We start from the raw sequence: 15860 nt of genomic DNA on the forward strand, positions 1-15860 counted from the left end.
GATGGTCGCTGGGGTCACGTGTGTAGTCACGTGTGTTATCACGTGATAACGCTCATCACACGATGACAAGACGGCAGCGCTAACGAGGGCTTGACTGGCTTGGATTAGCCCTTCGCTCACTGTCGGCAGTCTTGCTTCTTGAACACTCAAAGGGGAAAGGCAAACAAAGGCGCTTAGCTTTGTGTCTACAGTCAAATTAAACTTGGCTGAGGACAATGATGCTCCGGATCCGGCAGGAAAGCATAATGTAGGCGGGTACAGCATTGACGAGCTGAAAGAAATTCAATGGCCTTATTCCCGCTCTTTTCCAATCTTTCTTGACTCACACTCCAGCTGGATGAGATTCCATCACTGGCTCCTTGCGTTTTCTTCAATCACCTCAGACCCACGGCAAAGAGCTAATCTTGTGTTGGGTGCCAGCCACATCGCGGCAACATGGCGTTGGATGACTTTCGTGTGGACTGGGACCCAAGTGCCGATCAATCATTCTTCAGTGAACCTGAGCAGCGCAACCCTGTGGCCGAATCGCCCATCAAGCACTTTTTCACCTGGAAGGAGGAAACCAGATCGACACCCTGGTCGAGATCCATTGGGGAGAGGTTTCGGCATCTGTTCTTCTCTAACCTCGATCTTCCCGACGAAAACGAATGGCACTTCGAAAGACCGTTGGGCAAGGTATGTCACCTGAAACATTCTATCCTGCACCAGAATGGTTGCTTTGCCTTCCTTTGCACACAGACCAGACTACTAATACGAGTTATTTGGAGAAATGGTAGGGGGCGTTTGGTGCGGCAGCCCTGTTTTACAAACGGAATGAGATGCAGGAAAAAATAGATGTAAGTACTGTAATTCAGGACAAACCTTCCCAGATATCATGCTCACAAGGTCCCAATTAGGCACTCGCATTGAAAGTCACAGATTTCAATCCATCCGATTTCGTTCCCGCTCCAGGCAAGCAGATGACGTTGACTCACGAAGCTGCCATTATGGCGCAAACCAACGATCTCGAGTCTGATAGCCTTGTACGCCTCCGTCAGTACAAAGTCGACCTGCAAAACAACCGATACTATATTGAATACTGTGACTTCGGCACGCTGGAGACACTCCGGCTGAGATATAAAGCATGGAAGTAAGCTTCGGCCCGACCTGCCATTGCCGTCGTATATTCTGACAATGAATCTGCCGTAAATACCTTCCTGAGCCTTTCTTGTGGCATACCTTCTACTACCTGGCAAAGGCATATCTTGAATTTTGCACTGGTTCCTATAGGAGTCTGCTCTCTTCGGACTTTGGACAGGCACCGCCCGGAGAATATCTTCTGCATAATGACATAAAAACGGACAACATCTTTCTGGCCATGAATACTGACGAAGATGATGGGACCGTCTGGTATCCTATACCAAAGATAGGTGATTTTGGCTTGGCCATGACCATTAATCCTGATGAACTCGTAAGGGGCACTGCCGCAGCCATACAACGAGGCACTGAACTTTGGCAACCACCAGTAAGTCCTAATCTTCTCAGTATCAGTATACTCTCGTATTTACCAAACCCAGGAACAACGCATTAAATATATGACGGCCTGGCACAGGTACCATTTCGAGGACGATGTCGATCCTCGATTTCCTCCGAACACGAACCCAGCTCTGCATCGAATCCGTCCAGAAGCAAACATCTGGGCCATTGGTGCCGTCATGTGGAGTTTAACGACCCTAGAGGAGATAGATGATCTCAGCGACAGAGTTATCGATGTCCTGATGGGCGAAGGACCTGCATGGAATACTTTTGACGGGACAAATGTCCTCGACAGAGCCGACCCCGAGATCAGGAAACGCTATAGCACTGAACTCTTTGAGCTCATCCAGGAATGCACGAGTTTGAGACCAGGCGATCGACCGCCCCCAAGCCGCCTGCTTCAGGATGTTCTCGCTAGTTTGGAAAAGTGCTTTGAGCGGGAGGAAGAGGTGTTTATGCATACGAACGACCGGGCGCCAATCACTGTGGCCTTCGCCCAAGACCACTTCAAGGACCTTCCCGACGGTGGTGCAAATCTCAACAGACAACGTGGTTTTTGGGACGATTTTGCGGATCATCTCCTCTGGGGCGAGAAAGAATGGGACTTTGTGTGCCCGCCAGCAGCGCCACGTGAACTAGACTTTGACGGCAGCTGGCCGGGACCAATACGCCAGAGACTAGAAGAGGGTTGGAAAGAAGCAGTGCTGAAGAGAGATAGAGAGGCTGCTCAAAACAACGATGGAGGAGGGAAGCCGTCTGGTCAACAAGAAACACTTCCAAGAGCGTTTCGGGGCTTAGCAACCCGGTCTTATGATCAACGCCTACCAGAAAAACAAGAGGAGAGGCCTCGAAAGCGCATGACATGGTGACGGATGCAGAATCGGAAGCGAAAGGGCAATTATTGTACTCTTCTTACCGGGTGCCTGCCACCAATTGTCTCATCGTCTGCTCGCCCATTAGAGCCTGCTATCGTCTATTGGATTCGGACCAGCCACATCGATTCACTAACGCACTGTACTCTGGATATTCTGCTACAATCTCCTCCCGTTCTCGCTCACAATTGAAGACGCCAGTGAGGTGAGCTTGACCAGCTTACGTCGGTTTGTGCGATGATAGCTGATAGAAGCAGCAGGTACGCAGGATAACGTGCATGTCTAGGCGAGCGGCTCCTGGTTTGTATTGTGCAAGTGCGTCTGGATCAACAGCAGACACCAGCTTGAAAGAGGATGCCGTGTCAGACATCCATGTTTGGGTGCTTTTATTTTTCGGGTTGTATGATGCTTCTCGACCGTGGTGAAGACAACATTGCAGGTTATTAATGACCGATTTGGCATCCTGCAGGTGGCAATCATGTTGTACAGGCTTTCCCTATGTGTTTCGAACCTCGACCTCTTCTTTCCATTTCTACTACGTTGAAGCTGCAGGAGCAATTGACAAGTTCAGTCGCGAGAAGTCCCCAAGAGCAGGTATGCATGCTGCAATGGCCGCGATGCTTTTTGCGCTACTTGTTCACGGCATTTCAGCCTTGTTTTTATGGACCATCCATGGCTTGATCTCCAATTATCGGTCGCCCGAAAGGTAGGGGTGCCTGTTATCCTGACACCAGTGGACGCATTCAACCCGCTATGGGTGTTTGCGAGACGAAGCACTGCTCCGTTCATTCGGCGGCCTCTTTTTGGACTGGGGCGATCCGGTACGTGCAGTTATCTCGGGTGTCCCTGAGAGCACAGATATCAATTGCACGACCGGTATGGAGAGGCTTTCGTTGTTGTCACCCCTGGAGGATGCCTGTCAGTCGTTGGTGAGAGCGATGCCGCAGCGGACGTATCAAACAGAAGGAAGAATTTCACGAAGAGACCAGCTGTCACTGCGCCGTTCACAATCTTGGTGCAATCCCTGCTCAGTGCAGAGGGGGAGACCTGGCAGCGATAACCCCCTGCAATGTAGCCATGTCGGCTCATGTGTGACTTTCCTTTGGCGAAGGTTCAATTCTACGAAAGACGAGACGGCAAGACTCTTGACCCTCGGACGAGATTCGAAATCACGGCTCCAGACCTGATACAGGCATTGAAAGATCAAAACGACACAGTTCCATAACTAGGAGATATTCTTCTGATTCGGTCGAGCTATGTTCAACGACACAACCAGACGCCAGCAGAGTCCATGGAATCTGAATGGCATTTCCAAGTATGGCATTCAACGTACGAGTACGGAGATTGAACGTGTAAGCATTGACTGAAGCCATGAACGGGAAGAAGATTTCCAGGGTGAAGAATGTGGGTGTCAGAAGTAGTATGACTGGGTCTCTCAAGAGTGCCACAGTTTGACAGACGTCTTGCCAAGCTGAGAGATGTTCGTATTTGGCGATGGCGGTGCCGTCGTTCCTTCGAAGCTTGTCAGGATCAACGAGGATGAACGCCAGAGTCATCGAAGCACATTGAATGATGATGAAAGTGATGTAGACCGAATGGGGAACCCCCAGCGAGTGGGTTAGAAAATTAAGTACAAAGACGATCAGGGCCGGATGGAGTTTCAGAGTGTCTTACCGTTCCAGTTGATCCTAGACCGTGGTCATGAATTAGTCTTGTGTTTACGGCACTGACAACCGAGAGCGATCCAATACACATACCCAAGAGCGATACATCCGTCTACTGTAGCGCCACCGACATTGCCAGTCCACTTCATGGCACGCCAAAATCCTCGTTGCTTCTCTTCGGAATAGCAATTGGGAATGAGAGCGGCGGTGGTTCAAAGAAATGCGGCCGTAATTCCCAGGTGAATGCCAGCAACCGCAGGATACCGAAGGTGTCCTGCGCATCAAAATACCACATAGCGCCTGCCACTATCATTCATGTATCGTTCCTTGTCGGCGACATCAGCCCTGACCGGTATAAATAGCATATCCAGATATGGCGATGATGATAGTATATCGAGGTCCGAGCTTGCTAAGCACCGTCGGGGCGATGACTCCGGCCAACACAAATGCAGCGTACAGCAGGGCGTTGCTGATGTTGGCCATCTGAATCGAACTGGGACGACCACCTCCTGCTCCGAGGGTCTAGAGACGTTATAAGACAACCCTTGACGGAAAGAAGGCGCGATGGAGGCTTACCGCAATGGCCAAGTACAGTCCAGGACTGCAAAAGATCGATGCGCTGAGCATGAGATTCTGTACAAAGGGGCTATGATTCATCTTGGTCAGATGAGGTCTGATAAGCTCCGACCGTAAACTTACTTATTCCTTCTACATAGTGTTAAGTAGGCATCTTCTAGGATTTTACCATTAATAGGGGCGAAATCGACCAATATGTTGATTTTTCAACGACAAAGGATGTAATGGGGGTGGGAAACCTTTGAATTTTGTGAACAGGAAACTCATGGGAGGTCTTTGCAGGCAGGTTGATCACGACATAACTCTCTTAATGACCGTTTTTTTAATTGTCATGTCTATCGCGTCACGCCCCCGATATCTATGGCTTCGAATGCTCCCCATGGCACAGACCTTGGGCGGACTGCTAGAATCTCTGCTCCGCTCTGGTTGTCCTAGGTCTGAGAAGAAAAGAACGGGGTCTCTGGCATCCTGGGAACCGAGGAGCCGAAGTTATCCATATCGAATGAAGTCGCCCAAGATTTGGTGGGTGGAGCCAGTGGGGCAAACTCGCCATACTTGATTCGCTTGCTGGTCTCTCGGGTTCCCGTACCCCTGCCATGTCCCAGCCTGATCTGAGATCGGGAAGAGGGAACCTTGATAAAAGGCCAATTGTCGATACGAGCGCGAACAGCAGAAGCTAGAGTCCTCGTAATTTCCTATGCTCACCCTTCCTCATCGCCGAAGAGTATATGGTAGCCTGCATAGCCCTTCCCCTCTCTGGTGTCTTGATAAGCAGGACCCGAGGATCGAAGCGCAAGGTCTCTCTTAGGCTAGTGGACCAGAACCCTGAAGCTAGCAGCTGAAGATATTGTGCGTGATTCAAGATTCCGGCCACGATCGCTGCTTGGCAGGGAGACAGTTGGACGCTTGGAGGCAAGGAGCACACTTACAGAACATTTATAAGCCTATCAAGGTCTGGAACACATTCGGTACAGTAGTAGCACAAGAACACCGGCCAGAATGTGGACCATCGATGTGCCTCCCGCAGATTCCCCCCCTGAAATTACTGGTTATGTCAAGCCGTGGATTACTGACCCTGGTGGGCATCCTTTCGTCCATGATCTAATCCGACACGATCCGACGCTATTACTTCACCGCGTCGACCGCCGTCATGGCCGCGGCGATACAATTCATCCAGGAAATACGCGTCGCCATTGCGCAGAACTCGTCGTTGCTGGCGCTCCAGGCATAGGACCGGCTGGAGGACTGTTTCCCCGTCATGAACGAGCTGACGCACTACTGGCCCGCGACCAGTGCGACGCTCAAGTTGTTCCGGCACGTCTTGGAAACGACAAAGCCCATGATGGACTCGCATTTCAACGATCAAGTTTCGCGCGTGTCTTCCGGCGCTGCTACCGCGAATGCTTCGGGTCAAGGCCTCGGACCGGATAATTGGGATTCCATGTTTTCCAACCTCTATACTATCGCTCCAGAGCCGGAATGGTCCAACATCGAATCCTGGTTTGGGGTCTAATCGTATAACGTGGGAAGGGGGGCTGTTGAATGGGCGAGTGCCCTCAAAGACTCGATCCGGTTCAAGACCGGCACCATGTTTTCTCGATGGACTGTACAACTGGGAGGATCATGTCAAACAAAGAGAACATCTGTCATGTGGAAAAGCATTTGTCTATTCCATATCCAGGATGCTCCGATATCAGCAAAGCCTGACCTTTGTCCTGAAATCTAGTCGTGAATGCTCGTCCAACTCCGATCAAAGCGGGAAGTTCGCTTTTTGGCTCAATTAGCCCCTACTTGGTGTTGATCAAATCTCCAGATTCTCGACGAATCGTCTCTGGTTCGAGATCAAGACGCCTATCCTGTCCGTTCAAAAAGCCGAGATGGTTCAGCGAATTCTCTTTCGGCAGAGTCACTGCCCAGGAAGTCGAAAAGGTTCTTGTCGTTGATGTATTCGATCTCGTCATCTTTAAACCGGGGTTGCGACATCAAAATCCATGGAGACGAGCCGAGGACCTGAAAACATCGCCAGCGATCCATCGACCTACCTTGTTTATACCAGCAACCACATCCTGACGTTCATGCGGTCCGTTCTAAAAAGAGAGCTGCGTGTTCTTTGAAGTTTTTGCAAACATCGAGCTTCGGCGTGAAGCTTTTGACGTGGACATTCTACTTGTGTTGGATGCACTGGACAATGTTGGAGTAGAGTACTTCGATCAACGGAATGATGGAACTGCGACCTAGAGAGCCGTAGGCACCTTTGATCCAATACTAGTTGGGGACTGAGTCCCCGTCAGTCGGCGGTCTGACCTTGGAAAAGGCCCCGCTCATACTGTGAGGGACTCCAAAGAGAGATAGGAAACTGGCTCTTTCGCAAACAACTTCCCGACACTGTAGCCGCTGGCTTCAATTTATTGAGAATCTCGGAACCCATGACGTGTTGAGGTAGTACGAAGTCCGTGGTGAAATCAACTCGGTATAGTGCAATGGCCATGGAGATGTTACCTTGTGGCGCAGATGAATACATCGACCTCGTGATGCCTTCGATTACCATCGATGAAACCTGTGGGGAGTAAGGTCTTGCATTTCGGACGTGAAAACCTTGACATGCTCCTGGGTGAGCACCTCGAGAAAGCCATTGCCAGGCTTCAGGGATTTTCTCAGCGCCGAGTCAGTCGCTCATCAAGATCCGAAGAACACACCGTCGCTCGCCGGCAGTACTATAAATGAGCTTTCCTTTGAAAGTATCTAGACCCTTGATATCTGGTCACTTCCAATCACTGTGAGCGAGTTTAGCCAAGATTGATAGACGGAGAGTTGAAAGACTAGTCAGTACTTTGAAATGCCACTTCCATTAATTAAATTGTGGCGCCAATTCCTGAATTCTCTCCCATCGGCTCTTTGGATTATTATGTCCCAAACCCCCTCATCATCATTCCACAGAGCGCCGATGATCTTGTGGTGAAATTTCAGGTACTTTGTAAAATTGTATTTTTCCACAATGCTCTTCAAATAGTGCCAAATCTCAGGTGCTCCAGAGTAGAACAGACACCAGACCGGGTTTCATGCCCACGTGAATTGAGAGGTTGCTATCAGGGACCTACGCAACGCAGTAGGTACAAAGAAATTGGAGTAGCTGAATGCCTTATTCTATTTACGTAGTCCTATTGACAACGACTCAACGCTTGAGAAAAAGGAAGAGTTCTCTCTCAGCCGGTTCGGGTGAGAGGAGACTCTTATAGCTTCCCCTCTTTCTGTCACGTGAAAAGGGTAAGGCAGCGTTAACCGATAGCCTTGTACTTCAACCGTCCTTTGCCTTTTCCTTTTCTTTCTATACCGTCCACCCGATTCGGGTGGAGGGCGTAGAGTACTTGGGGACAACGGTGGGCTCGTGACAGTTGCGCTCTGAATGTCACAAGCACAACCGGGATACCTTGAAAGGATTGGAAGGTTAATATTAATCGTGCACGGGCTCCACGATGGGTGATGTTACCTATTCTCCAACCATGTGCCTCCAACGTCGTTTTTTTGTCTTTGTTTTTGTTTTTATATATCTGTAGCTCCACGTCCTTGAGCTGATCTTCGGTGAACTTGGCCAAATTCATCCCTGATGCCCCAGCTCCGATACGAATGATCCTCATTTTTCGTCCCTTGCCGTAATTGCCTTGGTACCGCCTATCTCCCCTGGCATTTTGGATCATGGATCCACGTTCTTCGTAAAGCATCTCGAACGGATCAGTTGCGGGAAAAGCCTCCATCCTCCTTCGTAGACGCCATGGCTTGATCAGCACTGCAGGGCGGCGGCAACTAATGACGACTATCTACCGCGCGCTGAGGAAATTCCAAAGCGAGGCCAAAAAACGTACGACAGCAATTGTAACAAACGAGATTCGAGTTATATAATGGTAATGTGTCAAGAAGTGAAAAGACAAAGGCTATGAGATCCGTGATCAGCCCATCTTTGTCGGTTCGTGTCAGAAATAATGGGGTACGTAGCTTCGCTGTAATTAGAAAAGGATAGTCGCCTACCACTAGATAAACCGTGAGCTAGATCCCATGCTGGAACCATGAAACAAATGGTTGTACGTCGGGTAGTAGTCGCCAGAATTCGCTTCCTCGGTAGCGACGGAGGCTAGATCCCTGGTAGTATTGTCTGAAACAGGCCCTTTCAGAAACTGCCATCGTGCGCTAATGTTGGGCAAGGGCTCAGCATAAGTCTCTCGGCCCTGGCGGAGACACTAATCGAAAAGTGGTCGGAAATCCCTCAACGTCTAGCAGTACAATAGTGGTATATATCGGGATGATAGAAGCCGCAAAAGCGAATGCCCTATTAGGTAATGGTCTCCTTTTTGGAATACTAGGATACAAGGCCTGTCGTTTACGGCGGTAAACTACTCCCACTTTTGAATGAATTGTCTGCATTGCTGACATTCCTAGATGCAGCATGTACTAACCCACGCATAGGCATAGGGCCTACAGAAATTCTTGACCTTGCGAGAACCTTTGGTGTCGTCGAAGAAGGGTTTCAGCCACCCAAAAGTCATCTCTTCCTCCTCCCATCTGTGCGAAAGAATGGTATATTTCGGCCGCTCACGGTGAAAATCTTTGAGTGTCAGTGTTGCTGTTTCACGAAGCTACGTCTTTGGATTTTTGGGGGTCGAGCACCTTGTAGTGCTCGTTCGGTATGGTGAGGTTTGAGTGTGCCACGGCTTTAGACTGAAGACGAGGCCGCGATCAGGCATCAGACCTCGTCGCTTTGGGCTTCGGCGCAGCATTTCCCCCACAGCACCTCTTCAACTATCTCACTTCCCTACCTCACCAGTCTAACCTCGACGTTGCCTGTCTGCAATTATACGGTGAAGCCCGCCCTGTTCAGCTACTGTGGCCGCACTGTTCCTTGAACTGCACCGAGTCCCGTTGAAGAGCCAACCAGGTGTGGCCGTTATGCGCGCATTTTGACCGGCCGGTAAATCATGCATTGCTTCCAAGGTTGCTAGAAGCCTAGTGGTTCTAGAATCACGTAGTGGAGCTAGCAGCGAATCTCATAAGGGTCCGACGCTAAGGTGGGGACCACCTCTTCCCTTCATCACCTCTGGTTCAAGTACAGAAAGGTATGTATCCGCAACGTACGGCGGACCACCAAACACTGGCCGTCCGTGAGGCCGCTCTCTCGAAATCTGGTTCCTTACCGCTTCCAGAAACCGGTTCAGCTATACTAGAGGGAATCATTCGAAGGATGCATCCGGGTAGACGATCATAAATTCTGAGGGTCGAGTGAGTCCTAAGAAAGCTCAATTTCGAACCTCACATGAATGTTTGAAGACAACGTAAGATTGAAAGAGAAGATACTTGACCCATGACATGCTTGGATGAATGTTCAAAAAGAAAATAAAGTGATGATTGGCCTCGTCTGAGAAAGGCTTACATCATGTGAGGCATCTCGTACTCACGAAGCCGTCTCGAGCGGGGTCGACCTATGCACTCATCTGTTATCCTTCTTTCCACAGGCAGAGACCATGGCGACAATCCTCCATCAGACCTTGTCGTTATGTACAATGGAACGATGTCTTACGGTGACCTCCTGGGACCCACTACAATGCTGCAGCCCTGAAGAGCTGTCCCGTCTCGACGAGAGATTCGATTACGCATTGCGAGACATCACCTGTCTAGTCTTTTGGACGGGAATATCCCCAGACCGGGCTCGGTGCTGGGCCGAGCAGCATGGCCTGCCAACATTAACTATTGCGATGGGTCCCCTATATAGTGATCGTGGGGCAGGGAGTCTGAGGCATAACAAGTCACCCAAGGCGTGGTCTAAGTATATGAAGGCGGCTTCCGGTCGATTTGCAGAATATGCGTGTCGTAGTGGCCGGCAAGCAGTTGTACTGACGAACCCTCCACCGGGTATCTACAGCACGAGAGAGCGGTCCAACTATCGCGACCTGGAAGAGCCGATCTTGAAAGGTGCTTCAGGAGGACCTGGTACCACCCGGATCGAATATGTCCATCCTTTGGTCGCGGGTGCGGCAACTTTTCAATATCAAATCTGGCCCTTCGACAACACGAGCGCGTGGTATATATTCTTCAAGAACCTCCTGGCAAAGGGAGGTAGAACTCGGGACAGCTTCGACATATCCGTCAAGAATCAGGTCGCCGTCAAGGCGTATCAGATACCGGGCGGGGTAGTGCAATTACAGAACAACGCACAGCTTCCAAACGAGACCAAACTCCTTGAAACACAAACACAAGCAGAAACAGCGCAAAACAGGGCCCAGGCAAAGAAAGAGGCCAAGCGCAAGCGGTTCGAGCGGGAGCGCCAGAGAGCAAGTGAAAAGAAAGAAGCTGAACGAAAGCAAGTAGAGTTGGAGCATCTGAAAGCACGCGAGAAGGAAGCCAAGCGACAGCGGCACGCGTTGGATTTGCGAATGATTCAAGAGAAGAAGGAAGCCAAGCGACAGCGGCACGCGCTGGAGCTACGAATAGCTCAAGAGAAGAAGGAAGCCAAACGAAAGCGGCTACAGTTAAGTATCGCGGGAGAAGAAAGATGCAAAACGGAAGCGAGTTGAGCTGGAGCAGCAGGAGTTGCAAGAAGGCAGAACTGGAGCATCGAGTCGCTCAGGTGGAAAAAGACATCACAAAAACGATGTGAAACAGAGCGGCAGAAGGCTCAGGATGGGTAATAAGTTATATGGAGGAAGATCGGAGAAAGGACTCTGATGTTAGGTCGGAAAATCGACGAATTCCAACCATTGGAGCGATGACGCCCACATCTGGCGACCGTCTCGCTGGATTTCTGGCGGCGGCGGCGGTGGTGCCCACAATACCTTCCCATCAGACCAGACAAGGAAGAATTGCTACCTGGTCCTCTCAACGGCTCTTCTCTCCTCACCCAGCGGTAGGGCCCGCGAACATGTCCGGGGAAGAAGTCTCTCAGGTCGAGTCTGTCACCGTGGTTGCCCAGTTGTTTCGAAGCCACCCGGAAGAATCGATTGTAGAAAGGGTGAAAGTATACAAGATGCAAGACGGAGCATTGAACGTGTTGCCGGAGACTCACATGTCACTCTTGCGGTAACGATACGCTACCCGGAACGTATCAGAGTGAGGTGACTGCTGAAGGGGACAGAGTAGTTCGGTACATAGTATGCTGGAAGCAACCCCCCCACCTCTGGACAAGTACTTCGTCCCTTTCTCGCATGGCACCAGGCAGCGCATCGGGATGAACCTGGCCGACGCAGAGATCTACATCACCCTCGCGATGCTCTTTCGCGTGTACGGCAGTCCAGACGTGCGCATGAAGGGCGACCGCGGATACCTGGAGCTCTTTGAGACCGAGTGGGCCAGGGACGTCGAGATCGTGGGTGACGGCGTCACGCCCTTGAATCGGAAGAGGAGTAGATGGATCCGAATCAAGGTCAAGTAGGTCGATAATAATGTGTGGTTTCCCATTCCCATTTACCGAAAGGAGGGGTTTTGACAAGAGATATAGGCACGCAACGAGTTTTCGGGGCAGGCAATGTAGGGGCGAAGAAGACGTCAAGAGAAGCCATGTAAAGGATGACGAGGAGCTAGGCGCAAGTGCTGATAGTATTCCTGTGGCTTGTGCCATCTCAATGTCAACTGAATAATGACAATACCAAGAATGCCCTAAACGCCCTGTTTAACGGGGATAAGAGTTCATGGTCCTGCATCAAGAATTGGGTCCAACAGCTCGGGATCTCAGCCTTGCGTCTCCTTTCCACTGGCAGCAGCCAAATCATCCATCAGCATCGTGGCCCTTCTCCAAGCATTGTGTCTCATAGCGTTCAATTCGCGTGCCTTGTCCGCAATTTTCTCGTGCATCTTTCTTAACTCGATGTCTCCACCCATCGTCCGCTCCACCTCGGCAATTTCCTTGCGCGCCACTTGCTGCGTCTCCTTCGACTTTGTCGCCACCAGTTTTAGCACTGCAGTGCACCATTTGCAAGGCTCTCCTTGAAGTCGCGCTTCGCCTGCAGCTGGGGGGACGATCAAGTTATTGGGTACGGGCTCTTGAGGGTCAGGGAGGCCTGTGTGTATGTGCTGTTCGCATTGGTCGGAGTTGCAGGAGAGAGGGGTTGGGGTGTTCGGGGAGGACAAAGATGGTTCAGCCTTGATGAGGTGTCTGGGATGTTCGATCACTAGCTTGCCGCAGGAAAGGCGACCCCATGGCCGTGGTTCGTCGCAGTGTTCCCACTGTGAACTGTTTTTCGGGTTGAAGATGAGGGAGGACACTGGGTCTTGGTCAGGGTAGGGGCAGACGTGTAGTTTGAACCGGCACATGGTAATGGAAAGCTGACAGTACGCTACTGTCTGGTATCGGCGCTCTAATGATTCTGAATTTGCGAGACTTGGGAAGGGGACGAGTTGAGATCCAAAACTGTCGACCCTCTTCTGCCAGGGAATGGACGAGGTATTTAAACTCTGGTGAATCAGAAAAGTGAAGGGTTGATTGCTGATGTGAATATTGCTTTGGTCATGCGGTCAAGAAGTTGCTGCGGTGTCGTGACTGGATGTTTGCCCGCAATATCTTGGGTGAATGGATGGTAGAAGCATGAGCCAGAGAGCGTGAGAAGGATGTCGCAGCCGCTGCAGAGCGCAGTCCCAATGCCGCGATTCTGTATCCTCTTGACTCTAGGAAAGCGCAACCTCATCAACTGCGATTATCTTGGAGAAAAAAAAAAATCTCATACCAATGAGGGCACACGATACCTTTCTCACATTCTCATCGAGCGAAATTGGAGCACTTGCGATCGATCTGAGTTTCGGCTTGCCTTTTCACAGTTTGTCAGTAACCATCGAGCAAGTCCTCCCTTTCTCTACCAAGCACAGATCTAGGTCTTCTTTGTGCGTGAACTCCACTTCGGATGAATACGACTGAGCCTCTTGGACGACCTTTTCAAAACCAAGACCTCCCGAGTCCTCCCCCATCAGCCAGAAAGGACAGACTGATCCCAGCAACCGTCAAGTTCCACAGTCACCCAGCAAACAAACCACACAATCATCAGCAAACTCACAGCCTCAAGGTCATCCGAGAGGACAGGCGGCAACCTGCAGCATTCATCTCCACTTCAAACACCTGAACGACCAGGTCGGAGAGCCACTCTGACCTACTGCCTGCCGACCAAGTCCCTGCCCTCAGCCTTCAAGCTCTTTTCTCTTCTTCATCAATGTCGTGCCACACCAGACCTCCTGTGCAATACCGAGGCCAGCAAGAATGTGCTACACTATCAAGATCGTCCATTTCGGATGCATTGACGGGGGGCTCCACGTAGACTATGCGATGGTTCGATGCAAGGGTGGGCTGGAGTGGACGATGCTGATGCAAGTCAAGCAGCTGTGTACAGGGATAAAGCAGGTGGACGACTGGAGGATGACACCATGCCGCTTTTGCAAGGAGTACATGGAGTCAAGGCGTGCGTTGGAGCAAGCCGGTGGCCGTGCCCGGGCGGTGTCTTTGGACGCAGATAGACCCAAAAAGGCAGCAGTCGACGCCCTGTTGTAAGGCGCTGAGGAGCGTCACATCCTGTGACGATAGCAAGATTCAACAACAAGCATTGAATCAATCCAGCTGAACAGCGTCCGTTTTTCATTCATGATCCTCCGATAAGTTCAGCATCGCCTCCGAAATTAACTAACAGGACATGACAATAATTCACGAAAGCGTGCCGCAGAAAATACACGATATCGTGATGAGCCTAGCGTCGCCTCATCGGACACCAGCCGTGACACTGCAATACTGTCGGCGTTCGCTTAGAATCCATGTCACTGGTCTCGGTCCAGCATTCGCTGGCACGGCTTTGGGCATTTCACGTCATGTCCAGAGACAAGTCCTTTTCCCTGGCCACAGTAGCGCCGACAATGCTTCTCAGTCGATCATCTACTTAGCCAATACTGCCTCAATAGAGGGGTTTGTGGTCGGCATACGGCGTTGAATGTCCCGGGTCGTTTCCACATATTCGTTGACAGATATGTTACGAGGCCGGGACCTTCACGGCGTAATTTGGGAACAATTCTTGTGTGGACCTGCAGATCAGAGTGGTGATCTGTGTGACTTCTGAACTCAAAGAGTAGGCAATATTCCGACATGTTGGAAGCCCACAACGCCGGGAGGTTTGCAAGGGGAAAGGGGTGGAACTCGCAGTCATCTCCCCACTGAACGGCAATGTCAGCATAGTAGGTACCGAATCTAGGGCACATAGGAGCGTCGCAGAAACCGGGCCGGTCTCTGACGCAGCGAGATCCTGCCTAATCATCTTCAGAGCTTCCGTACTGAACGAGTTCAGCGTCTTCCAGGACATGCGCTGCGATAGTTTCAGCGTCCTTCGAGAGGAGATCTTCTGCATACTTGGCCGATGCCCGAGCACCTTGTCAGCCCAGATGGAGACAGCATCCCCAGGCAAGGTCTCGGTGACGATGAACCAGCGGTCGCCCTTTGCCTGACACATCGTCCAGGACGTCACCAATGCGTCCGGTTCCCATGTCTCATCGATATCATTGGCCGGTTTTGATGGAAATTCTAGTCTAGGTCGAGTCTGATGTCCGATGTTTTCATATTCTCTCGCTGATCCAGATGGCTCCTCTGCATCCATATCGAATGACATCCGTCAGTGGCTGATATGGCTGTGCCTCCTTTGCATGATTTTCGACAGCATAATCCAGATGCTCAAGTTCCTCATCGCGTATTCGCTTAATGTCCTCAATCAAGACCTTCAGTTCAGGATCCAGCTCCTCTCCTCTCTCTTTCAATTCCGTCATCCACTTGAAGAGTTCCCGTACTTGGCCATTGTAGTGATTCCCGATCTCTGTCTCGACTGCCTCGGTACACGCCATAGCAGCTTCTCTTCCCATCATGCCCGTAGTCCATCCCAGTACAGTTGCTGCCACCTGCCAGACTGGATACATTGCCGTCGGGCGGATGCGGTGCTTTGCGAGAAGTTCATTGAAGGTTTTGAAATGTCCGGCTTCTTGGTCATACATATGTTTCATGAGGGGACGGAGATGTGGGTGGGCTTTGACGACAGGTGGCGTCTGAGCGGTGTAGATGAGAGTAGCAGCAAGCTCTCCAGCCTGGTTTACACGGAGCGCACTGTCGAGAAATCTTCTCTGCTCGTCGGAAAGCACTGTTCTGGGTTGAATGGGCTCTTGAACCGTTTCACCAGAGGTATTTTGGGTCGACATCTGTCGGACTGCAAGTTGTCGAGAGTATAGCAGGCGTGACTTC

The 15860-nt window shown here is 50.9% G+C and overlaps 8 protein-coding genes across 8 annotated transcripts; 4 read left to right on the top strand and 4 right to left on the bottom strand.

Moving 5' to 3' along the window:
• Positions 1–435: 435 nt before the first annotated feature.
• Z519_12073 (uncharacterized protein) lies at positions 436–2384 on the top strand (the record flags this gene model as incomplete). The annotated part of the gene is made up of 5 exons (XM_016769781.1): positions 436–675; positions 777–836; positions 897–1129; positions 1270–1504; positions 1557–2384. The coding sequence occupies 5 exons, from the start codon at positions 436–438 to the stop codon at positions 2382–2384; spliced, it is 1596 nt and encodes a 531-aa protein (XP_016614106.1).
• Positions 2385–3556: 1172 nt separating this feature from the next.
• Z519_12074 (uncharacterized protein) lies at positions 3557–3943 on the bottom strand (the record flags this gene model as incomplete). Its single annotated transcript, XM_016769782.1, has 1 exon — positions 3557–3943. One exon carries the CDS (start codon positions 3941–3943, stop codon positions 3557–3559), a length of 387 nt encoding a protein of 128 aa, XP_016614107.1.
• Positions 3944–4196: 253 nt separating this feature from the next.
• Positions 4197–4708, bottom strand: Z519_12075 (uncharacterized protein; the record flags this gene model as incomplete). The annotated part of the gene is made up of 3 exons (XM_016769783.1): positions 4197–4351; positions 4402–4573; positions 4628–4708. The coding sequence occupies 3 exons, from the start codon at positions 4706–4708 to the stop codon at positions 4197–4199; spliced, it is 408 nt and encodes a 135-aa protein (XP_016614108.1).
• A 1177-nt stretch (positions 4709–5885) lies between these two features.
• Z519_12076 (uncharacterized protein) lies at positions 5886–6140 on the top strand (the record flags this gene model as incomplete). Its single annotated transcript, XM_016769784.1, has 1 exon — positions 5886–6140. The coding sequence occupies one exon, from the start codon at positions 5886–5888 to the stop codon at positions 6138–6140; it is 255 nt and encodes an 84-aa protein (XP_016614109.1).
• A 3997-nt stretch (positions 6141–10137) lies between these two features.
• Positions 10138–11187, top strand: Z519_12077 (uncharacterized protein; the record flags this gene model as incomplete). Its single annotated transcript, XM_016769785.1, has 1 exon — positions 10138–11187. The coding sequence occupies one exon, from the start codon at positions 10138–10140 to the stop codon at positions 11185–11187; it is 1050 nt and encodes a 349-aa protein (XP_016614110.1).
• Positions 11188–11531: 344 nt separating this feature from the next.
• Z519_12078 (uncharacterized protein) lies at positions 11532–12041 on the top strand (the record flags this gene model as incomplete). Its single annotated transcript, XM_016769786.1, has 2 exons — positions 11532–11689; positions 11750–12041. The coding sequence occupies 2 exons, from the start codon at positions 11532–11534 to the stop codon at positions 12039–12041; spliced, it is 450 nt and encodes a 149-aa protein (XP_016614111.1).
• Positions 12042–12337: 296 nt separating this feature from the next.
• Positions 12338–12919, bottom strand: Z519_12079 (uncharacterized protein; the record flags this gene model as incomplete). Its single annotated transcript, XM_016769787.1, has 1 exon — positions 12338–12919. One exon carries the CDS (start codon positions 12917–12919, stop codon positions 12338–12340), a length of 582 nt encoding a protein of 193 aa, XP_016614112.1.
• A 2268-nt stretch (positions 12920–15187) lies between these two features.
• Positions 15188–15817, bottom strand: Z519_12080 (uncharacterized protein; the record flags this gene model as incomplete). The annotated part of the gene is made up of 1 exon (XM_016769788.1): positions 15188–15817. The coding sequence occupies one exon, from the start codon at positions 15815–15817 to the stop codon at positions 15188–15190; it is 630 nt and encodes a 209-aa protein (XP_016614113.1).
• Between the last annotated feature and the right edge of the window lie 43 nt (positions 15818–15860).

The sequence above is a fragment of the Cladophialophora bantiana genome, assembly GCF_000835475.1.
Source record: "Cladophialophora bantiana CBS 173.52 unplaced genomic scaffold supercont1.25, whole genome shotgun sequence".
NCBI classification, from domain to species: Eukaryota; Fungi; Ascomycota; class Eurotiomycetes; order Chaetothyriales; family Herpotrichiellaceae; genus Cladophialophora; species Cladophialophora bantiana.